Raw genomic sequence first — 25,648 nt, forward strand, 5'->3', positions numbered from 1 at the left:
GTTGATTTAAATATGATGCAAATAAATATTGTAAAAAATTTGTGTAAGACGCGGGTTGAATTTGGAGCGAACGCGGATTGAATTAAAATCCATTCCTACTCCGAATTCACTCCTAATTTTTTTCAGTGTAAGATGAGTGGTAGAGAAAAATTGTGGATAGTAAAAGTTGATCATAAAAAAGAATAGTACACAGAAAAAAAAAATTCTCGACTGAAGGTAAATATTCTTGACTCAAGAAAATTTTTTTGGAAACCTGAATTTTCTCAGATAAAGTAGAAATCTTTTCCGACCAAGATGCATTTTTTTTAACCAAGACGAATTCTCTTGGCTCAAGAAAATCTTGACTTGGTTCCCGTAAACGTTTGTCTTCAAAAATATTTTCTTGACTCAAGATAACTTTTTTTTCTGTGTAGTAATTAATGAATGAAAATGATTGATGATATTAAGGATAAATAAGGGGTGGATGTGAGTACTCACCCTATCATACTGATGAGCAGTTGCAGTAGCGGAAAATGGTTGAAAAGGTGCGGGCCTCGCAGGACTATGATGAGCAGTGTGTGGATTAGCATGGGGATGAGGATGCGGCGCCGCATGGGGATGACTCGGGTGCGGGGGTGGCGGTGGCCTCTGATAGAGGTAAGGATAATATTGATACATCACCTCGGAGCAGCTCATCACACCCCCCGGACCCGGCACCCCAGAGCCGGCCTGCCGACTAGCGTACCCGAACGTTGCACCCGCGTAACCCGCGCCCTTAACTTCCTCCACGCTCCTTAATTTTTTCACTTAACAAATTTAACCTTCAACCTGCTCGTGCTCTTCCTCCTGGTCCTGCTTCTGCCTTCGCTGTTATTGCTCTCGTTGATGCTGCTGCTGCTGCTATCTCAACTTGGCTTCCACACTTTCAATTATTATGTACATATAATACATCTATATATGTATATATAATATATTTATATATACATATATGTGTACTGTATTCAGTCAAGTGACATTATCATTAGGCCGCAATCAATTCATTGTAAATATGTACAATCAAATTTTTGGTCTGAAAATATTCACAATTATTTAATGACAACACTCACTATCACAAACAAAATAAATAAATAAATAAATATGATTGTAATTATATACTTTAATCACCCGACGGTTCTCACTCTGTTGACTCAATTAGTCATCTATATTTATAAATATTAATATTCGCCACTAGATTTAATTCACTTATATATATATAAATATATATGGCTTATTAATACACTAGCACAAAAATTCTTATTTAAATTTAACACCAGTAATTATCATCTTAATCGTTGGACACCTCATCCGTACGATTAATTACATGAGTATATTAAAGAATACTAGCGAGTTGTTGTTTATGTTATTGTTGTGATTGTTATTTTGAATAACTTTATTTTGACAAAATAAAATTGTAAAACCCCGATGCTGGGATTATTGTGTTGGATCAGATCCAGGACAAAACGGTACAGAGTCTCTGGTGGGCAAAGACAGACTGAATCGAGGGCCCGTGTCACCCTCTCCCACCACCACGATACTTTTTCTAGCTGATGCCTTTCCCCGATGTCTTTTTAGTCAGGCTGTCTCTCCTCTCCCTATAGCTATCTGCTATAAACTCACGACTCCACACTCCCTTTGAGTTCACACACTCACACACATGCATGTAGGAGTATACCCAACCCTAGGAAGGTATACAAGAGTGTATAGGATAATGTCGAGGAGTCGAGGGTCGAGAACCGCCTGATCACCCCCAGCTTCTACAACTACTACACGAACGGGATACGCCTCCTGGCAGTACCAACCGCAACCAATCGCATGCTACCTTTCTTCTGTCCAATGAGACTGCTGGTGTGCCACTCCTACAACACTGCTCTCCCGTTTGTATTGATCCCACAATGAACCCCTGGCTAGTTCTGCACCCGGTGGTATTAACAAGTTCCTTTGGATTAAAACTATCATCATACCCACCAGCAAAGTCCTTGTCCTTGTTCTTTTCTTATTGTCATTATTGTGCTCTTTATTATTTTCATCCTCCTTCAAATTTTTTAGGGTTGTTTGGTCTGATAATCCTGATGATCTTCGGGACATGCTAATGTCGAATACTTCGTTTCAATTCTCAGTAGTTATTGATTTTGTTTTCTTTGGCAGGATGATGATGATGATTGCTACTTCTTTAACTACCCCTAATAACTACCGGCAATTACTTCTTCCTCTTGTTCTTTTTCTTCTTCTTCCTCTTCTTATTTATCCTCTCCACTACCCGACACTCCAGACCAGGCGCATAATGAGTCTTAATTAACAGTTTCGTGGTGTTTCGGGAAGCTTAATTTCCTTCTTAAAATACTAAGGAACGAAACGATTAATCCGACTCAATTCTCAGATACTCATGATTTTTCTTCCATCCCTGTTTTTTATATTTTTTTAAAAAAGATTTAATTGCTAAAGTTGTGCTGCTGCATGGCTTTATTAGTGACATTCTGTTGAGAATATGACCATACACTGATGACTGATGTAATTACTAATTGCTATATATATACATCGAGTTTTTATCTCCATTATAAACAAAAATTTTTGCATTGAATACATTAAAAAAAAAATAATAATAATAATAATAATAAACAAACACTTGACCGTATCAAATGGTTTTCAAACATGTCCTGTGACTAATCCACTGTGTAATCTAACAGGTTCTAACAGTTTCACTTTGTACAGGGTGTCCAATCCAATAAAATCCCCATGACAAGCGTGAAATTGCACCCTGATAATAGTTTATACTTTTTTTCGCGACTCACGATCTCAGTATTTATCGCATACATATTTATCCATCGAATGTCTGGAACGATATTCGCTCCCGCTCACGTGTATATTTCGTATCTCGAAGCAAACGTGTATATCATTCAGTGTATGATGATAATGATAATAGTAATAGTAATATTGAGGGGAAACAAGCGCACGTGGCTCTTCCACTTGACAATGCTCAAAGTCGCACCCCCGCTGCTAATAGTCAAGCATTAAATTTGTCATTGATATTAGGGTATACAGGGTACAGAGGCTATAGATAGAGGGTGTATAGGGTGCGTTGGCCAGACAATCCGCGATGAATCAAGACAATGATGTGGGAAACATAATGCTTTGGTTGATAGATTGTACCAAAAGCTATTGTACGACTCCAGTTCTTTGAGAATTATATACAAAGATTACTATTTTGCGCGCGTGAATAATCCTTTTTTATTTGTCCATAAATAAATAAATATATAAACTTGCGTGTATGAGGTGGAGGATGACAGTGGATTCTCTTCTACACTAAAAACATGTTAAAGTAACTATTCATATGTTACTTTAACATGTTTCGAGTGTTAAAAAAAGTTACACACGTATACGTTAAAAATAAAAATTTTCCAAGAATTCTTTTGTGATACTCGACATTATTTTTAACATATTTTGTGTGTTGATTTCATAGTAACATATAAAAAGTGTTACTTTCGAATAAAATGGCATTTTTGTGTGTTAAAAAATCAATCGATTGCGACAGTTCAAACAAGATAAATACCGTGTGTTAAATTGACACACAAAAGTGTTAAAAATTCAACACTCAGATTTTTAACACACGTATTTTTTACACTTTGACGATTCGTTTTTTACTGTGTAAGATATCTTTGATAGATGAATCATGTACATATTTAACTGATAAATTACGTAATACTGGTATTATTAAAATAATAATAATTACTGTCGTTATTTAGTGAAAGTCACTATAAGATACTAGAGTTGTTTATCTCGGTGAAAAGGCTTTGAGGAGAATGAAGAAAACCAAGTAAAAGATTTAAAAGGAGGTTTTAAAAAAAAATAAAGTTGGAAACCGCGTGCTCGGAATAATCACGTTTTTTGACAATTCCAAAGTATAAAGTAGTCTCTCTCTCACGAAAGTGAGTCCCACGAAACCCATGAGCAACACAAAGATCGTATGGAATGTTGAAATAGCAAATTAGGAGATTCCTCAGCATCCGCCCCCTCTTCTTTAACGTCCAATTCTAAATTGTCGACCCAACTGATTTTTGCTCAAATCTTTTTATTTCTACTGACAGACTAACATTACTCTTAATTATTTTCTTTTATTTTATTTATTTATTATTATTATTACTTTACTTAAAGTAAATAAATTATAAATAATTTTTTAAAAATATAATATATTTATTAAAAAATTAATTAAATACTAGTAGCTATTACTATTAATATTATTTATTAATTAGTAAAATAATGCATTAATTAACGTTGTAATTATTGCCAATGATTGACTGGTAAGTCTGATTTAATTTTAGGTACAAGTACCTGTAAAAAGTATGATAACAATTTCGCTCGCACTATTGATGATAGATTAATTATTTTATCTGTACTTATATACTGTTTGACATAAATCTTAGCTCGATGGTTGATCGGAGTTGATTTCTGCAAGATTAGTTTTAGATTGATTTTGCTTTTCATACTCATCCTCCAAGAATTTGTCCCATTTATTTATCCGTGCTTCAGCTTCTGCTTCTGTTTCCGCAACACTGCAATAAAAATTTCATAATAAATGATAAAATATTTTTATGGGCTTTTTTTTACTAATAAACTGATTTTAGTTATCGGTTTATTATTCATTGATATAATAGAAAATTTTAAAATTGTATTCATGTTGTCAGGTGATTATTGTCAGCCAGTAACTTATCATCAGTCGGTATTACAGTCAATTGACTAGTTTAAATTCTTTTTCCCAAAAATTATAATAATTTATGTCTACATCCCTGATAGCCAGAGTTTCCGATCAGAAAGTTGGTGTACCTGAGTTGCGACCAACTTGACGACAAGTTGTCGACAACTTTCAGCTTGTGTAACTGTTGCCGACAACTTGGCTACAAGTTGCTCAGCAACTTGGCGACAATCTACTGCCGCAACCTGTCACCAAGTTTCTGAGCAACTTGTAGCCAAGTTGTCGGCAACAGTTACACGAGCTGAAAGTTGTCGACAAGTTGCTCGGAAAGTTGCCGTCAACTTATGGAAATGCTGACTTTTGCGGCCAACTTGGCGACAGGTTGCGGCAGTAGATTGTCGACAAGTTGCGGGCAACTTGGCTATCAGGGATATTATGTTAATATGTAAAATATGTATGTTACTAACTGGTATTTTGTTTTTCCGTCCCATAACTCAGCAGTGATTTTCCTTTTACCAAACCAACGTCCATTCAATAATTTAATACAAGCTTCAGCTTCATTTGGTTCACTGAATATTATCTTGGCAACTCCTTCAGGATTTGTCTGTTTGAAAAAAAAATGCATTAGATAAATTTCCAATTTTGTATTAAAAACACCAATTAGTAATATTGTTAACAGGGGTCAGATATTTTCGACTGGGTTTTTTTCGGAAACGAAATCTCCCAATACAAAACACAGACCGCACTTTGATGCATTACTGTCTAATCTAGCGAAGTGCGCTTTAATTGTTTCATAATATTTCTTTGTTTAAGAGAAAAACTCGGTCAAAGTTTCCATCTACTTTGTACCTGAAGATAGGAACGTTTTTTACGAAATGAAAATAAAAAGTAAAAAATTCACTGGATCTAGATTTTTGAAATGATTCGCATTCGCGCTAGTATATCAGCGGAAAATTACAGGCCGACCCCGAATACCCCTTAAACAGTCAAATTACATAAATTTTTCATTTTCGTTGTGCGAAAAACGTTCCGATCTTCAGCTACATCATTTACCGTACAAGTGGAACAAAAATAATACTGTACGTGGACTTGAGTGTAATAGAGAGAAAAGCGAACCCCTGTCAACATAATTTTATTTTTATATTTATTTTTCGCCTAAGGATTACGGGGCTTTAATTATATTTTTCTGGCTCTCTCCAGTTAGGGCCTTGAGATACTTACATTACTTTGCTTGCTAAATAAACTTAATAAATGGCAAGAATAAACGCGATGTAAATAAATCAACAACGACCTGGTCTTATAAATTCGTCTTCAAACACTCCCATCGTCGCGCCTCTACTGTAAATCCATTCAATATTTACGTATAATAATAATGTATATATTCATTTATTTATCCAAAACTTTTAATTTCAATTATAGTTTTTTTTTATTAAAATTAATTATCACCTTTTTCATGTAAATACAAAATAGAAAAATTGAAACAGTAGTTTAAAAAAATAAACATCACGTACTACAATTAAAGTAATAAATTTCATTTAATTTAAATTAACAAATCATAAGACGTGTTTTAAAAGTTAGACATATAATATATGTCAATGGCGCCAATTTTCGACATTTTTCAGCCCATAAAATAATTAAACCGAGAAGCCAATTAATTAAATAGCTAAAAGCTTTATGATACAAACGTTTGCTCTTAACATACATTTCATATGAGGGAATTTTTTTCCCGACTACAAAAATGCTTTAATTTCAACAATCGTTTGTTGACTTTTGAATTAAAAAAAAAAAAAGATTAAACATCTGAACAAGGGGTCAAAAACTTTCAGCGAGACTGGAGCACAATGACGCTTCCGCGCCTAAGGTGTATGAAAATAGTTATTTTTAGAATATATATATGAGTTAAATAGATAAAAACTTACATCATAGATTGTGACCTTTCTTACGTCACCGCACTTGGCACATTCAGATTGTATGTCCTGTTTATATTCAAGACTAAGTGTTACATCTTGTTCAAAATCACTCAGTGTAAATAAATTTTTTAATATCACAATTCTTTCGCATTTTTGTGGCTCGCCTGGTAAACGTTCCGGTCTCCAATCAAATAGCCTGTTAACAATATTTTTATTTAAATTTCTGCGTCAACATTTTTTATAATAACAATAGATGGCTATAGTGAAATAGAATTCATGCAATATTTCACTGAGTCTTCAAATGAATCTTCGTATTATTAATTGTAATAGCGATAATAATAATAATACAATCTAGCATTTATAAATCTAATTGCTCTACTCGTGTGTTCTTACGCCTGGTATAGATTAATTTATCGCAGTAGTATAGACTGACAGTATCCCGCAGTGCAATGCGTTGTATGGTATGTCATCCAAACATACAAGAGTAAATAAAACCTGATAGTGTATAGAGCACAAATAATAATAATAACAAATGTTAAAAAAATTAAAAAATTAGAAGTTATGAATCCATATTGCACGCCTCGGAAGCGAAGCGGAGAGGTTGTGCTTTATAACCGACCTGTCAAGGTCACGCGATTTCCACTCATTAAAGTGCATATATTTTTTTTCTATTACTCTTACACATTATGAAAAGCACATCAATATAAAGCTGAAACACTAATAAATAATCCTGATACTTTTTTTAATTTGTCTAATATGTATTAATATAAAAAAAAGTTCATTAAAAAAAATTTATCGTGGACGTCCATTAGTCTGTGGTTCAAAAAAACGGCGTGGTACGGATATCTCGAGAACGACTTGACGAAACTACTTAATTTTTTTTTCAAAATTTTCAGAAATAAGCAAAGAAAGTTCCTTTCAAAAATCACTACTGTAGGCCTTCTCGTTTTTTTAAAAATAAATCATTACGGTTAAAACCGGCAATCTTACATGTAAACAAACACACACTGCCGCCATTTTTCATTAGGAATGTTCTCCTTATTTATTTTTTTTTTTTACTTTTGTTACCGTATATTTACCATGGAAATTTCTATGGGAAAAGAGCGGGATATTCAATTTTATTCGAAATTTAACTTTTAAAAAAAAACATAACATGAGCGTTCGAGGCGTGCACTTTTGGATTTTCCAAATTTTTTTAGTCAACAATAGTAATGGCAGAAATTATTGAACTGTATCATCTGAATTCAATTTAATATAATCGTTTCTAGTAGTAGATGCATTGAGTCGAAGACTATTAACAATTTATTATTACCATCATCATCATCATCATCATCATCATCATGATTATTATTATTATTATATGTAAATATTTCAAGGGATTGGTCGCAAACTCTCGTCATATCTGTAACCGCTAATAGAAAATTTATGTATCATTGATTGATAATGAAAAATATAAGACCAATTACTCCCCTTTTTTTTAAGACCAATGATAATAATTAATTAAAATGAAATAAACTGATAAAAAATGATTTTGTAATTTTTATTATAAATTTGATGTAATTGACTCCACGTGTCGATTGCATTACGAATTATAAATTACTGTAGTTATACTACTCGCCCACACTGACAACACATTATTTTCGTAGATGGCAATCAACATTTTTACGTCATCATCCAATTCAACTTGCCCAATTTTTTTTATTTATCGCTATAATAACTTTACCAAAAATTCCTTGTAGTATTTTTTTTGTAACTTGTAATTCGCTGTATATTAGTCTAACATGTTGTAAAAAGGGTTTATTGCTCGTAGTTTGAGTTATAAAATCGTTAAACGGTTCTATGTCATAATAAAAAGAAAAAAGAAATAAATAAGATAATGTATGTGAGATTTACTGGAGACGAGTGAATGAAAGCTTCCGGTTGGATCTCATACCTTCTCGAACATGTCTGAGTAAATATGTATTATAAGTGGCTTTTACTTTATGCCCTCGAGACAAATAACGAGACTCGCAGTCTCGCTGATGCGATTTAAAAGGTTCGAAAAAGTTTGTATTCTTATAATTTTCAAAATATTTAAACGATCGGAAAAAAAAGATCAAGTAAAACAAAATACTGAATTTAAATTGTATTTTAATTTAAAAATAAAATATAATATCGCGTATTAAGTAATATAAAGACATATGTAATGTATATGAATTGAGCTAAATACAAGTAATTAGGCAACAAGCCAACTGGATAAATAAATTGTTAACCAGCCCATAAATGGAGTCATTTGCATGGACTCTTTTTCATGACTGGTTTCCTTGCCCGAATACAGACCATACAGACACTCATCGTCAGTGGTTCTGATTTAATGTACAGATGTAAAAGCACATGGAGGTCTGAATTATAAATATGTATATATATATATTTGTTGCTGATAATCAGACTGCACAGCTGGTGCTCTTTTGCCAGAAAAACCAACGCCAAGCAGTCTAGTATAAACGAAAGTAATCTTTAAATATAATAAACGGGTATTTAACTAGTTTGCATAGCGTAGGTATCACTTATGACATTTCCTTTACTCATCATGATAATCAACGGAGCTAAACACGAGCGAAGAAACAAATAGAATTTAAAATCCTTGAGTTCCAAAAATATTATTGTAATAGTTGAATTAAATAGCTGGGCGCCAGACTGCCAAGTTCAATAGCAATATGTGTGTACATAGTTTTAAAATAACCGTTATCTTTGTTGTTATTCTTATGATTTAATAGAATTTGATCAACTCTTTTTTATTACTTACTTCTCTTGGATTTTCTTTTGACGATCCTTGTCCTTTTTTCTACGTTTTGGTTTTAGCGATGGGTCGTATGAACCTTTCATTTGAAATTTAGCCCGCTGGACTGATACTGTTTTATTACCGAGTCGAGTACCGTCGAGAAATTTTAGTGCAAGGTCTACAGACTCCACCTGTAAATATTATTTATTTATCAATTTAATACATTTTACTAGAATCAAAATCAACGGCTATTGCGCAGAAGTGAAATTTTTCATATTTTGGGCGGGAAAAAATCAGGAAAAGAGCTGACCTCACAGTTAAAATACTGCCCATTTAAAGAAATAATAACTTGTTATTGTTATTTATATACACTGTTAAAAATAATTTGAAAATTACAATACAAAAGGAATTGAATTTTCATAACTAGATGTTTGAATTGTATTTTCAATGAAAAAAGCTTTAAATTTAATATACGTAATTTAATAATCAAGCTGGTATTCAAAATTAAGAAAAAAAATATGAATTTTAAGAAACGTACTTAAAATTTATACTTGATTTTTAAATTTTCAAAGCAAGTATTGAAAATTCTCAAACACATATTGAATTTCAAAAATTCTATTTGAAATTTCATAATACTTATTTGAAAATTAAAAAAAAAGTATTTGAAAATCCAAAGTGTTAGTTTGAAAATTCAAAAACGTGTATTTTAAATTCTATATGAAATTAGTAATGAAATTTCAAGCACAAATGTATGTGTTTATTGCGTTATATACAATCTTTGAAAATTCAAACAATTTTTTTTACAGTGTACAATAGGTGAGTTAACGCGGGTTAAATGAATAACGGCAAAATAATAATTAAAAAAAAATCTCGCTCAATTGACCGTACTTCCGAGTAAATTATAATTATGTAATCATTGTATATATTTAGTAAGCATTGTTATGATGAAAATAAATAAATTATTATAATCCGACAATTGAATAATTTTTATTTTTTCATCCTCACAACAAAAACTATAAAAATAAAAATTTTTGTATTTGAAGTAAATTTAAATAAAAATAGAAACCAAATGTATTTACATGACTATACGTAGAAAATATTTATCCAGCAGAAAAAACTCTAAAAAATAAACAATAACATTAAAAATACTTAAGTATTCACAAAGAGATATTTTCAAACTGGCAATAAAAAAATTTACGAGCTACGTCTTGAAGATATTTTTTATACTTTTCGATTATTTTTACGAATAGAGAATGAGACTCTGCATAAGCTAAAGTATTGAATGCACAACATAAAATCGATGAGGAAAAATGAATAAAAAAATTACAAGATGAAAGATACTGTAAACTGTATGGTAATGACATTATTACCAGAGTGTACATATGTCGAGAATAAGTTTTATGCACTATTAAATGGGAACGTGGTTAGAGTGACGAATGCCTAAATATGCACGTATTAAACTGGCGCCGGCTTTTATGGTGATGATGATGCAATGCCACTTCTTCCTATACAAAATACAACAACAACAACAACAACAACAACAATAAAATAGCATAATTGTTCATTTATATCGACATTATGCACGAGCATCACTCAATATTATCATCATATATATCTGATGGTAGCCTTGGAATATTTATAGTTAACATTTATTACATCTTGAGACTTGACTTGGATGAAACTACCCAGATATATAACGATAAATTATTAGTTATACTTGCATAAAATTATGAACTATAAATTGATACTGACTAATAAGAGAAAAATCAGCAAAATTTTGAATTTTTTAATATTTTGTATTAAAAAAATTTTTTCATTCAATTTGTATAGAATATATGGCATCGCGTAGGCGTGTTATCAGTATATGAGCAGTTTAACACGTTGTGATAAAAAAAAATGTAAAAGCTACATATCCTTGGAGGAGGGTGTGCCAAGTTACAGTGTCTGAAAAAGTAGCGTGGGTTCATTCAAGACTCATCGTCACCACTTATTTCTTTCTCTCCTCTGCTATCTCAATATAAGACAAAGCTGAATTACTCTTTTACTTATTTTCTTTCTCTCTCTTACTTGTTACAGAGCAAATAATATACATTACATTACGTACAAACTTCAGAGCGTCATTGTGTGGGAGGTTTAACGTTACTCCAACCAACGACAGGGTAATCTACCATCGTACATATCGTAGGAAAAATTTAATTTTTCTGTTATAAAATAAATAATAAAATTTTTTTGACACAGTATATATGTCAGGTTCAAGTTCGCAATGGCTAGTAATTTTTACGGAAAATTAATTGAGTAATTTGCATATTTATCTATCGATAAAATTAAAATTGATATTTATTTTTACATATTTGTAAGGCTGTGCTACTTTTGTAATGTGCTAAATTAATCTTAATTTGAATATATGCAAATATATGTATAATTAAACGAGTTTTAGTATTACATGTTAATTTTACTGGAAAATGAAAGTTTTTTTTTTTTAAATTAAATTGAAATAATCCTGAAAAATGTTGTCACTGATGATTAGATTGTACGGATAACCGATAATTTAGTATAGTAATTAAGTAATTATTTCAACTAAACGTGTCTTCATTCTTAAAAACAGGTTATACATATATATGTATATGTATATTAAATATCAATGCTGATTTGAAAGATAAGAATCACTTGGTGCAATAGACTTGTAAACAAATAATTGACATATAAACTTGGATTACTCATCTTTGATGTATCAAACCAGTTGAATTTAATTAATCAACCTCTGTTTGTATATAAATAGTTATGATTTTATCGATTACTTGCCATTGTAGCTTTTTAAATTAATTATAAAAATAATCCATAAATATTTATAAAATAGGCGTTAAAATAATACGCCGATGACAATTGCTATTGTAACAAAATAAATAAATATCAAGGACAATAAATATAAATAACAATGATAATAATAGTAAATCATTGCTTTGGAACTCTATAGAATTAATACTCCTTATTTTTTATTATTCCATATAGTCAACGATTATTATAGACATGACGAATCTAAGTAGTATAACTATCTCGATATCTGAGCACGTGTTTTATGTCTTGTAAAATGTCAGTTAATTTATTACCGAGAAAAAAAAGCCATTTAAATTTTAAATAAATCATATTTTTATAAATTATTCTGTCCTACAGGTCATCGAAATATGTTTTTTTATGGTTATTATGCCGTTTTATTCCTTTAACACAGATATATATTCGTCGAACCACAGAAACTCAACAATTTCCGAACGTGTTAACTCTAAATTAAATTTTGTTTATTATTATTACACATTTCTTCCACGAGACCATAGCTTCGAGGAATAATGCTATAATTATATCTTATAAATACTTGATCATTTCACTTTTTAAAATTGTTATTGTTATTTTATCCTACGGCTTTTTTTTTTATTCACTAAATTTAGTCAAGGAATTTCGTAAAAAAATTGACGTCGCATTTTAATAAAATAAATAATAAAACATAAAGGGCAGAAGAAATCTTTGAAAAAAATGAGAGAGAGCACAACAGTAAAATATATATCTATATATACAGTGAAAGGAATGAATCATTCAGACCACCCGTATGATCATCCCCAAGCGCACTTTAAATTACAGTAATTATTTTCCCGAGTATAAAGCGTAGATGGGAATTCAAAGAGTGTATAAGTAAAAGTAGACACTTTTAGCGGATATGACCATTAAAATACAATCCGCTGTAGCTTTTTTTTTGTTTTTGAGTATACAGGCCATATACCACCAGCAATCAAGCCTTAGATTATTCAGCTTCTAGATCCGTCGATGATACGTAAATGTATATATGTTATATATAGATATATGTATGCTGAATGTAGTGAATTCACGGTACAATAATACTACGGGTGAGTATATTTGGCACATGATGCTATTATATGCGCTATACATATTTCTACCATGTATTTATCAAATTCTAACAGCCAGCAATTATTATTATCTGAAAATATATTTTTAGCGAAAGTAAAATCATTATTTATCACCGCATCAGTAAATTTTCTATTTCAAATTTTACTAGTGTGTTCGTAATGCACAGTAAATAATATTGTGTATCTGTGTTAAAAACGGTCCGTGTTAAAATTTTTGTGTTGATTATTTTGTGTCAAATCAACACAATTCTTTGTGTTACTTTAAAATTGTTAATCGATTTACTCTTCAACACTTTAAAAGTGTTGAAATTTTAACACAAATTTTGTGTTAAAATTCAACACAAATAGTCTGTGTTGAAAAATAACACAAAAATTGTGTGGACCGTTTCTAACACACAGATTGTGTTGATTTTAACACAATATTTTTTACTGTGTGTAACATTTATAAAGTTGCTCGAATGTAATTCCTCACGGAAAAAAAATATTAGTAAATATTATTGAGTAAAACGTAAAAAATTAATAACAGATGCATTTTTTTGACAAGTGTCTTGTAGTTTTTTAAGGTTTAATTAGTAATTTTAACGATTAACTGTTAATTATAGCAGTTTAAAAATTAAAATCATAATTTTATTAACTGAAACGACGTTAGCTATTGAACATAACATAAATAATTACAAGTTGAACTACAATTATTGTCGATCATTTTTTTCCGGGCTATTTTCCAAAAAATTTTTAGATTTGTTTTAAATATATATGTATGTAATAGGACTTCTGATCGATATATATTGCTAATGACTTTTAATTAATCGAGCTGGTTGATAAAAAATGAAAATATATGTGTAAATCTAAAAATGACATAAAAGTTTAATCTAGATTGATCTGATTAAAAATAATGAATTTTATGATGTCAAATAGAGACGACCACCCAAGGAATTTAGCGACGTAGTAAAAATCAAGTAATTTCTTTACTTACATCAGAGAATTTCTAGCTTCAAAGCTACTCTACCGCTGCCACTACTGACAAGCATATATCCTACACTTGCGCAATATATAAGGCCTTAGATTTATGATAACAAAAATTAAACATATATCTGCTTAGTCTGGATACAATTTTTTGTTGCCATAAAATTAAAAAAAATTATATATATATTTAGCTGTAATGCCCAATAAAATTTAAGGCATCACATCTGGAGTTATATATCTGAGGAAAATAAATAAGTAGGTAATGTCGTGTAGATTCAAAGATATCTGGCTGTTGCTGCTGTTATGTTTGCGATTTAATGATGACAAAAATATTCGTCGGAATGAAAATTTATCCCGTCAATTTTCAGCCGTTGAAGCATTGCAAATTTTATTATATATGTAAAGTTGATGCAATACGTGATATTATTTTGAAAAGTAAAAATAATTTGAGTCGTTAACTCGACAAGCTTGTTATCGTGTATTATTACTACTAGTCAAATAGTTGTATATATAAGCAACATTCTGAGTTTGAGGTAAAATCGACAGTTTAATTAAATTGCCTGATAACTCAGTTAAACAATTTCCGCCTGATTGAGGAGTGGCACTTTTTTTTTGACAAACCCACCAGCGTTTATTATTACTATCAATCTATATGTAATTTATAATGTCCAAGCAACCTCTGTAATACTAGTTTAATTTAATCATGATTTATATTATAAAAATAGTCCAAGATTGTATAAAATTCCCGCGAGCGATTTTTTTTTCTTCTTACTTTTAATACAGTAAGTACTAGTTTAATTAAGTAAAGAATAAATATTTTAGATAACAAAATATAACTCGGCTTTAATTTTATCAAAATAAAAGTCTATGTATGTGTGGGTTAAATATTAGTACAATCATAACTGCAACAATCTTTTATGTATTGATTGATTTATAAATTGATCAATTAGTTTCTCGCATATCGAAATCAATTAGGGGCAATCACTCACGATAAACTTTAATAATATATTTAATTTCTTGTACAAATTAAACTTAACTGACGTGTACTTAAGTTTGTGTATAACAAATATACTTTACTTGAGCATACATTTGAACTAATAACGTCAGACTCATTAACACTTATTATATCTACATAGTAGATTACAGCGGTTACATGAACTAATTACTGGTAATGCTCAGATCAGTAATTAACAACAGAAAATTTGAAAAGTGTTATCAAAGTTTTTTATTTTTCTTGTTGCTAATTACTGTTGATAATTAAACTCTTTGTAGATGACCTAATGAAAGCCATACATAAAATGAAGACAGATATGATCCTTCTGAGAAAACTGACGGTAATATATATGAGTACAAATGGTGATTCTTTGTAATTTCGCAATTATTTTATCGCAAACTTTATTTTCTTTATCGTGTCAATTATAATTAAAAAATTGGATTAAAATTTTAAACATATTATTTAAAAAATAAATATTTCCTTATTAAATTAATAGGAAAAAAAGTTTCATAAGTTTTTTATCTTAGAAATAAATTAGATCAGTAGATTTAAAAAAAAGAAGTTGTAAATAAAAAAAGACAATGGGATAAAAATTTCGCAAGGTCTGACTCATCGTTATGTCATGCCGAAATCCAAAAAAAGTACCGCCAGTCATAAACTGTGTTTTTGAATGTTCTCGTGGACATTGGTGGTGATTTTAACCAGTGGTGCTCTTATACTGCGTTATTCGCTTTACTCTCACCGTTTGTTGACTAACCGGTTTTAATTTCGAGTGAGTTTCGCGGATGGAACAAGAGACAGAAGGTCGTGACTCGTCTGTCTGTTGCTGTAAATTTTTTTATTATCATCCTCATTTAATAGTATTGCTTTTTTTTTTTTTAACGTTAGCATGACTAGTTTGATTTTATGTTTTCACGGTAAATTGGTCAGCTCCAAAAGCACAATAACATATATTTTAAAAATATATGTTGATACGCGATGGCTAGAGAAATTCTATCATGACAGCAATCTACGGTAGTACTGTCCATTGTGGTATTAAATATTAATAATGCACGAGTTTTAATTTATTTATATGAACTGACGTATATTCTGACGGCATCACATTGATGACCCACTTCAAGTTTCAAGCTTCATTATGACATTCCCTCTGACCTGACCTTTCATGAACAAAATATCACTCCCTTGAGCGTTTGCTACTTACTCACCCTCAAGGAAAATCAAAACTTTAGATAGTTTTGTATAATAACTTAATTAGTATACAAATTTAGTCCAATTACCAAGTTTTATACTTTCTTCATCTATTTTCATGATAAATTAATGATAATAAATTCAATAAACGATCTCTAGTAACTTGTATGTGTCAATTATTTATACCAACGATCAGTATTTTTAATGCGAGAGACTACTGAGGAAAAGTTGACTTCAGTAGAATATTTTCATAAGCATATTTGTTTCTATTCTAGTGTTAACTGTAATATACGGTTGATACTCTTGAGAAAAGCAAGAAAATTTTTTTGAATAATGATTTAAAAGTTATTGCTAAAAGACCGTGAGTGAATGTGGTAAAGAAAAGTACCGGAAAACTATATAATACAGTCACTTATGCTGATGGAATTGTTAGTTTGAACATAAAAACCGATGAGGAGTTTTGCATAAACCCACTTTCAGATTATATCATTGAGACGCAAAGTGCAAATAAATGGCCAGGTGCCAATTGGACGCATATCGGAGTCGAACATTCAAGTGACAACTTGTAAATATATTTAAGATATATCAAATAACAATAAAAATATTTATACTCAAGTTTTATGACCTTCTCCCACCACGTATAACAATGAGTGTACTCTAAACATATACATATGTATTTTAGAACAAAATGAATTCAGAGGCGGAAGTTTAAACTTGCAAGTCGTTAAACTTGCAAATGTTAATTCTTTATGTATTAAATTCTAATTTTAAACTTATTTATTTTGTCAGTTTAATTGATTCTATTTATTTTTATTATAATCTATACCTGTTGAAAAATTTGAACGTGCAAAATTTTCTAGATTATCTCGAAATAGACAGAAGTCAAGTAGAGACGATGTCACGTAAGTAATAAACAATTCACGAAAATAGAATTCAATAGAATTTTGTGTAAACGATAGTCATAAAGAATGCAGATATAGGAGAGATTTTAAAAATTTAGTTCAAGTGGATAAAGTTGAAAAATAAATTTTCATTTATATTGCACACCTCAAACATCAACTCACTGCTCTATTTTCTCTCTATTTTTTTCATCTTCTTATTTTTATTTCAAATTTTTATAAAATAACTTCGACTTTCGTCATGTAGAATTTTTATTTTTTTTCTCTATTATTACAAATGTTTTTATTATTTTTTTAACTAAATAATTTTTAATAAAAAATATCTATCGTCAATTTAGTTTTTCCACTTACATACAAAGTGTACGTAAGTCGTGTAGTATACAAATTAATTATAATAAAAAATAAACATGTCAAAAAAGAATTAAGAATATGGAACACCGATAACTTATAATTTTCTTAAAAAAACATGTATGCCTCATTGCCAATTGTCGACGTACATACATATATAAATATAAATATGTGTAAACAAAACGGTATATTTATTACCGAGACCACACTCAATAAATTTAAAAATATATCAGAATATATGAAATTTATCATTTTAAATTTATAATTTTTCTTAAAAGCTCTCCGTTAGATTTAAATAAAAAAAAAAATGATGTTGGTGTAAGTACTTGGGAAACTAAAACTTTGAACACCATAAAGTTTCAGTAATACTCTGATAGTTCGTAATGCCCTAGAATATTAAGTTGCAAATATATAAAAAAAAAAATTGAGCCTTACAATAATAAACTTTACGGTAAAAAAATTGACAGTTTTAATGATAGAAAAAAAAATGCGCGGGTAAAATGACCGACTTTAATTTATAAGCTGATAGTTACGGGATTTAAGTAAACACAGAAATTATGAATTGATCAAACACGAGTAAATTAAACGTTTTCGATACAAGACACTGAGGAAAAAAAACTTTTGTAAAAACAATGAGTATCGCATAGTCCATAGTAGGGTAGATTGATTTATAATATGACAATTAATAATAAACTATGATCTAGTGAACTGTTAATGTAGAAACATATACTGGTACAGAACGATGTACCTAGTGTGTTTAATATAACGACACCTAACCAGTACATAGTGGAAGTTGCTGACACAGCTTCAGTTTTATTCAGTCTGTTGCGAACCTCCACCGTAGACTGTTCTTTATATATTTTATCCTGCAAATACTATCAAGTAAAATACTATTATTATTTTTTTTTAAATTATCCTCGAAGTAAATAAAAGAAAGAAACAAAATACAATGTCTATAATTATTTAAATTACAAAGTAAAATTTAGTTTTTTTTTTATTGATATTTTTGAACTTAAATTTTTAAATTAAACATTTAAAAATTTTGCTGATATATTTGTATCAACATTTTGAATTTTAATAAATATTATTGATAGTGATGATGGGACTTTGTTGGGAGTTTTTCTCTATTAAAACGACAAGTAAAATAAATTGATTGTAAATAATTGAATTTAAAAAATTACTGAAAAAAAATCGTCATGTGGAAGTGTTGGATTTTATTATTATGCTCAACAGGTAAGACCAGCTTTTTTTAGTTTATTTTGTATATTTTTATAAGATTATGTAATTTAAAAAAAGACAGCGATATAAATAATGATAATAACAATTATTTTTATCATAATTTTTAATTAAACTTTAAAAACCTGAGGAAATAAAATAGTTTTTTTAGATAAGAGATGAGATACGTTTATAAAATAAATATAATATATTTTTTAGTTGTTGAGATATAATTATATGAGCAAATGACAAATGTTACTGATTATGATATTAAAATATAAATATTTTAATTTAAATTTGAATGTATGAATTTACTATCGATATTTAAATAAAGAAAGTCAAAAACTCTACGATTTTTTAGAGTTAAATAATATATAGATATATATTACTAAAGTTGCGATTCGCATATTTATATAAAACGACTATTTGATAATCATATCTTGTGTGTTGAATAAAAACTATTCAGGTAACGCGTAAATTTACATTGAATATCGTTATATTTTCCAAGTTTGCGAATCCCTTGACAATGAAATCACTAACGACAGCACATTGACCCTCGCTCACATCGATCTAATACATCACTCAGGTATCTCTGCCTTATATGTAAATTAAAACGAGTAGGAATAGAAACGTATTATTGTCCGAATCAATTTCTTGAATGAAAATTTTTTTTTTTTATCAATAATTAATTGGTAATATATTCACAATGAATTATTGATGACAAATACCGTCGAGCTCATTAACTTGTAACATAGCGTAGTATTATTATCATTCATTAGTTTTTTTTTATAGCAAATCATTAAAGAAAAATTTTTTTTTTTAATAACAAGTGAGAAAAAAAAAATTATGAATAACTTGTATGATAAAAAAGACGAAACATGAATAAAAGTTACAATTGAATAAATATTAATCGTGTAGATAATAATCGTCACCTTACAACACATTCAAAAAAAAAAAAAAAAAAAAAAATGAGTTATCTTAAATATATTTAAACGACAGTGTCATGATGTGACAGGTCGAATTTCATTGTTATTATTATTACTTATTATTTAATTTCTCACATAAGAACAAGAGTATTGTATTTATTTGTAACGCGACCTTATTCTTTTGCAAATGCTCAAATAATAATTATGATAAATAATACAATATGATAAAAATTTTGATATTTATATGAGAATAAAATAGTAGAAATTTATTTCTATGAAAATTTTGAGTTTTACTAAATTTTAGAAATTTTATTTTATTTAATTAGAAAAATTTAATAAGAGATTTAATATTTTATGAAATATAAATTTTTATTGAAACTGAGAAACGTAAATTTGAGCGATTTAAAGTCTGACTATCAATGCGATATTTTAAAAGTTATGTTAATTGACTTGTTTATAAAATATGTTGATATTTATTTATCGGAGAATATTAAATAACCGAAGGTTATTGATCGACTAGAATGTTACATTTAAATTTAATAAAGAGCTATTGACGAGTGATGCATAACCATCTAATTGCTTATATATGACGAGCAGATATATATGTATTTAATGACGTTACTGAAATGCACTCACCCGTTAAATTTTAATATTTAATAAATAGTGATATTGAAAAATTTTCTGATTTATTTTAGATCTAATGATAATTATTATTATTTTTATATTAAGGCTTGTCATGGAGTAACTATGTAGCGGGGCCACAGAGTGTAAGTGTAAATTTATCTGAAAACAATCACGTGGATAATGAAGATAAAAAAGAAATTCGTGTGATACGACGTTTTGCTTGTCCCGTTGGATTCTTCCGGTTAAAGAGGAATTGTTACTATTTAAGTGCTGGTATGGCGCCTTGGAGAGAAGCGCATTTTCATTGTAAGGATAGAAATTCCACACTGGCTATTCTTGATAGAAAAGCGAAAAATCGCAGACTGAGAAAGTATTTAATGGGCGATCAATTTAGTGAGTTTTAAATAGATTTTAAATAATTATTCAAAATCATTGTGCTGATTATATATATATTTTTTTTTATAGCAAAGCTCGAAAGATGGATTGGCGGTATTTATAATTGGCAGCAAATGTCATGGGAATGGGGCGTATCGGGTGAAAAAATAAAATTTCAAAATTTTGATAATTCAAGTCACAGCAACTCAAATGAAGAATACGCTTGGCACTGTGTGGTATTAGATCCATTGGTTAAATATAAATGGAGCCCTAGAAGTTGTGTTAAAAAAAAACATTACATATGTCAAGTACCCGCTGGACGAATAGGTATCAATAATGATTTTAATTTTGCGGGAATAGAAATAATAAAAAAGGGTATAAATAATTTTATTGTTATTTCAGGACGTAGAAAAAAGAAAATTGCAGACCCTAATGGTGAGCTACAGAACCAAAGAGATAAACCGAAAAAGAGAGGAAAAAAATATAACAGAGAAAAGGATAATAGTGAAGAACGTCGACGTAATAAAAACCAAAGAGAGTCGAAACGTAATTGGGCAGTAGAAAATAATAATAATAATGATTTTAAAAATAATAATAACAGAAACAACAATCAAGATAATCAAGAGTGGGCACACGGAGTTAATATTGGCTCAAGACCTCCTACGTAAATATTTTTTAAATTTAATTAATATGTATTTATATATTTTATATCCTATTGATAATATGATAATTTAAAAAAAAAACAGATCGAGATCAGGACAACCGAAACCAATCAACAAAACTCGTCATCAATCAAACAAAATTCGCCAACATGATGGTACACCCAAGATAACTCAAATTATACCACAAGGTTACGAGCATGGTGCATTCCTGAGAGATGGACCATTTGATATGAACCCTCAATCTTTGTCAGACGACAAAACTCTATCGCAGTATCACAATAAAATAAATGATCTATCACTAGAAGAAGTCTTGTTAAAAACATGAATCTTTACAAAAATTACTAGGTATTTTTAAAAAAATGTCTATGAAAAATAATAAAAATAATATATCGCTTAAATATTTATCTATATTATAAAAAATATGTGCTTGCGAATCTATGAAAGATATATATTATAAAATGCTCTCTCCGACTCATAGTTAATCAGTGTAAGAACATAAATAATTTAAAAGTTGTCGTTTGAATGTTTATTTTTTTACAAACTAAATAATCTAAAGCTTATATTTTTTTTTGTTTATTTATTAATTACTAAAAATGAATAATTAATAGGGTAATAATAATTTAATTATTTATAATTTAATGCTTCATTTGTAAATATCGTTTCATGTTAATCACCGATTATTTTAACATTGTAATTGTAAAAACAATAACAATAATAATAAATAATAATATTAACTCGATTAATTGATTCATTTTCGTAAAATTTCAAATTCCTCGGGCGTTTTTTAATATAATTATCGTAAAAAAATATGGCTTACCTTTATGTATGTACAGAGAGCATCACCCTTGGGATTACCTTCCGAATCTCGGTACAATTTTATTTTGTCTTTATTTTTGTCATCCCGCGCAATGAGACCGTATTTTCCCACTAGCTCGACAAGTTGCTCCATCGTAATATCTAACGGCAACCCGGAAATGTAAACAGCTGTATTGTGAACTGGATCAATTTCGAACCACGTCGGTGGCTCCGTTGCTTTCTTTTTTGCTTCAACTTTGTTTCGTTCCTTTTCTGCTTTAGGATCAGTTTTTTTTACTTCTGGTTGAGGCGCTGAATTTGGAGTAGTACTTTGATCCGTAAAACCATAATTCAATTGATACATTGCTATGAAATCATCATCCACCTGCAATAATAATATATTTTTTTAAATGAAAGCATTTAAATATTAATAATAATAATGTCTATAGTAACCTTAGGAAACCAGGCATTTTTTTCTCTATCCCAGAAATAAACGGTGCCATCAGTGGTATCAGTGTAAGTATGGGTATCATTTTCAAAACCATAAACGACACTGTCGTTATTGCTACCACTGGGATTATTAGCATCGGGTCCAGCAGAACTGTCATCAGCTTTTACTTCTTTATCATCTTTTACAACCCACTCATTTTTACTTTCGTTAAATTTATATGTTACATTTGTTACTTTATCAGTGTATATATAATTGTTACCATCAAATTCATAATCTTTCATTGGATTGTCGTCTTTATTTTCGGTTACTTCACCTCTGGGAATCCAACTATTTTTCTTAGCGTCCCAAATTAACTGTCTTCCAGTTTTTGGTTCTGTGTAAATGCATAAATCTCCTTCATACGTCAAATGCTTTGAATAATTTGATGAATTATCTACTGATGAATCTGATTGTTTATTTGCTTTATCGTCTTTTTCAATTGGCTCGTCTTCATCTGTATCAAACTCTTCAATGTCATCGTCGTTCTTACTGTTATCATCATTTATTTCTATTTTTGATACTTTTTTAGTTTGATAACAGGGTAAATCTGGTGTTTTATCATTCGATTTATGATTATCGTTGTCTGAAGAAATTAATTCTTGAGATTCTGAATTACTTTCATTGAACTTTGGAGACTTTGACGACTCACCGTCAATTGAACTATTTGAATCTGACATTTTTATTTGTTTACTCAATTTAATAAACGTTATTTTCTGTCGCGTTTATTGATATGCCGAAAATTTTTGACGAATACTCTTGACAATTAAAATTTAAAAAACAAAATTCTGTTATTGTTATTGTTAATTTACTCGTGTTGAGAAAAACAGCTGACGATTACAACACTAACGAAATTAACCTCACAATCAACGTTTCTGTAAACTAGTGTTTGATGATCATCTTGCTGATATTGATAACTATATAAATAATATTTATTAAATAAATAAAATTTATTTGTAATTAACAGTTATTTTATTTAATGTAAATAAAATAAAGGGAATGAACAATCTAGCTGATTACAACACAACGTTTTTAAATGTTTATCATTTTGATTATTAATTTTTACTTGTCGAACTGACTTGCTCAGTGCGCTCTCTACATTTGAATTGTGAACTTTTTTAGCGCGCATGCGCAAGTTGTTAAAATCAAATGGCGGCAGAATATGATGGAAAAATATTTGAAATATTAAAAAAAAACACTTGAGTGTTTGAACAAACCTTGGCGGAGAAATAATATGCAGAAGGGAGTCCTAATACACTTGGAGATTTAAATTAAATTGCTCCAAGTGTATTGCAGCTAAAAAACGTCACTTAACTGCTATTTCCCCACCAGACGATGCCAGATGAGTTTATTCAGGAACTTGGAAGTTATCAGCATCAGCCATCAGCAACATTTTACACTAGCACTGAACACTCAACACTTAACGACACCACAGACACTTTGCACAATTCAAATTTTACAAACACTGCACAATTTAATTAAACAATAACTATGAGCAAAAAATTTTTTGGATAATTACACGACGCCACTGCACTACTGTTTCAATTTAAACGTAAAGAAAGATCTGGACTACTACTGCCATTGTCAATGATACTGACAGTCGCTATCGAACCGCCTGTTGATACAAACCAATCGACTTTGCGATTCATTCTCCCTCCCCCCACTTCAGCAAAAATTGGAACGACTACAGCGCCGCGCAACAGCGACGCGCAGTAGTGCCTACGGCGCGAAATTTAAAAATTGAAATTTAATAATTTTATTAAAATTCATTTGTATCAATAATTATATTAATTTGACTAAAAAATATGATCCTGAAGTTAGCAGACAATTCAAAATTTTTGGATTTTTTTTTCAACAAATCAATTACAAAAAAATAAAAAATAAAAATACGCACATGTAGAAAATTTAAAAAACTACAGGTGCAATTTTTTCAAATTTTTTTTTTTTTCAAATTTACCGTCTATAAGAAAATCCAAAAATTATTAGACGTCTGCTAACTTCAGTATCATCTAAAAAATATGCTCTAAATTTTTTATTTTTCATTGATAATTTGATATTTATTCTTATTACTTACGCGGTAAATTTAAATATTCTAAAACTAAATTATTAAAAATTGAAGAAAAATTAAAAATCGTAAGTCAAAATAAAATGATGGCAGAATATGTTAGAAAAAAATTTTACATATTAAAAAAAAAAACACTTAAGTGTTTGAACAAACCTTGGCGGGAAAATAATATGCAGAAGGGTGTCCTAATACACTTGGAGATTTGAATTAAATTGCTCCAAGTGTATTGCAGCTAAAAAACGTCACTTAACTGCTATTTCCCCACCAGACGATGCCAGATGAGTTTGCTCAGGAACTTGGAAGTTATCAGCATCAGCCATCAGTAACACTTTTCACTAGCACTGAACACTCAACACTTAACGACACCATAGACACTTTGCACAATTTAAATTTTACAAATACTGCACAATTTAATTAAAAAATAACTATGAGCAAAAAATTTAATGGATAATTACACGACGCCACTGCACTACTGTTTCAATTCAAACGTAAAGAACAAAGAAAGATCTGGACACTACTACTGAAGTTGTCGATGATACTGACTGCCGCTATCGAACCGTCAGTTGATTACACAGCAATCGATTTTGCGATTTATTCGACCCCTCCCCCCTACTTTGGCAAAAATTTGAACGGTGAGTACAGCGACGCCGCGCAGTAGCGCCAACTTGGCGCGAAATTTCAAAATTAAAATTTAATATTCTTATCAAAATTTGATTGTGGGTGCATTCGGAAATGATCTAGCTCTAGCTCTGGCCAATTGTTGCCATAAAGAGCTAGAGCATTTCCAAATGCACCCTGACTCGCTGCAACAGAACGC

The 25,648-nt window shown here is 29.8% G+C and overlaps 3 protein-coding genes across 4 annotated transcripts in view; 1 reads left to right on the forward strand and 2 right to left on the reverse strand.

The window, feature by feature from the left end:
• Positions 1 to 1,677, reverse strand: part of LOC130668236 (protein vestigial) — a 45,976-nt gene extending 44,299 nt beyond the window's left edge. Inside the window, exons 1-2 of one of the 2 annotated variants that reach the window (XM_057470418.1) lie at positions 1,135 to 1,677; positions 478 to 1,048 (exon numbers count right to left, since the gene is read on the reverse strand). In XM_057470418.1, the coding sequence (XP_057326401.1) occupies positions 478 to 675 (198 nt within the window). In that variant the 5' untranslated portion in view covers positions 676 to 1,048; positions 1,135 to 1,677. Of the gene's footprint in view, positions 1 to 477 lie in introns of both variants that reach the window. The other variant, XM_057470417.1, reaches the window with a different exon arrangement.
• A 2,533-nt stretch (positions 1,678 to 4,210) lies between these two features.
• On the reverse strand, positions 4,211 to 23,837 carry LOC130669114 (HIV Tat-specific factor 1 homolog). The gene is made up of 6 exons (XM_057471829.1): positions 22,733 to 23,837; positions 22,302 to 22,664; positions 9,401 to 9,567; positions 6,625 to 6,811; positions 5,173 to 5,309; positions 4,211 to 4,565 (listed from the first exon to the last, which is right to left on the reverse strand). The coding sequence occupies exons 1-6, from the start codon at positions 23,444 to 23,446 to the stop codon at positions 4,433 to 4,435; spliced, it is 1,701 nt and encodes a 566-aa protein (XP_057327812.1). The 5' UTR covers positions 23,447 to 23,837; the 3' UTR covers positions 4,211 to 4,432.
• LOC130669116 (uncharacterized protein DDB_G0287625-like) lies at positions 18,500 to 23,265 on the forward strand. Its single transcript, XM_057471830.1, has 5 exons — positions 18,500 to 18,915; positions 20,553 to 20,840; positions 20,913 to 21,149; positions 21,225 to 21,486; positions 21,569 to 23,265. Exons 1-5 carry the CDS (start codon positions 18,879 to 18,881, stop codon positions 21,807 to 21,809), a joined length of 1,065 nt encoding a protein of 354 aa, XP_057327813.1. The 5' UTR covers positions 18,500 to 18,878; the 3' UTR covers positions 21,810 to 23,265.
• Positions 23,838 to 25,648: the final 1,811 nt, after the last annotated feature.

The sequence above is a fragment of the Microplitis mediator genome, chromosome 5 (genome assembly GCF_029852145.1).
Source record: "Microplitis mediator isolate UGA2020A chromosome 5, iyMicMedi2.1, whole genome shotgun sequence".
Classification (NCBI taxonomy): domain Eukaryota; kingdom Metazoa; phylum Arthropoda; class Insecta; order Hymenoptera; family Braconidae; genus Microplitis; species Microplitis mediator.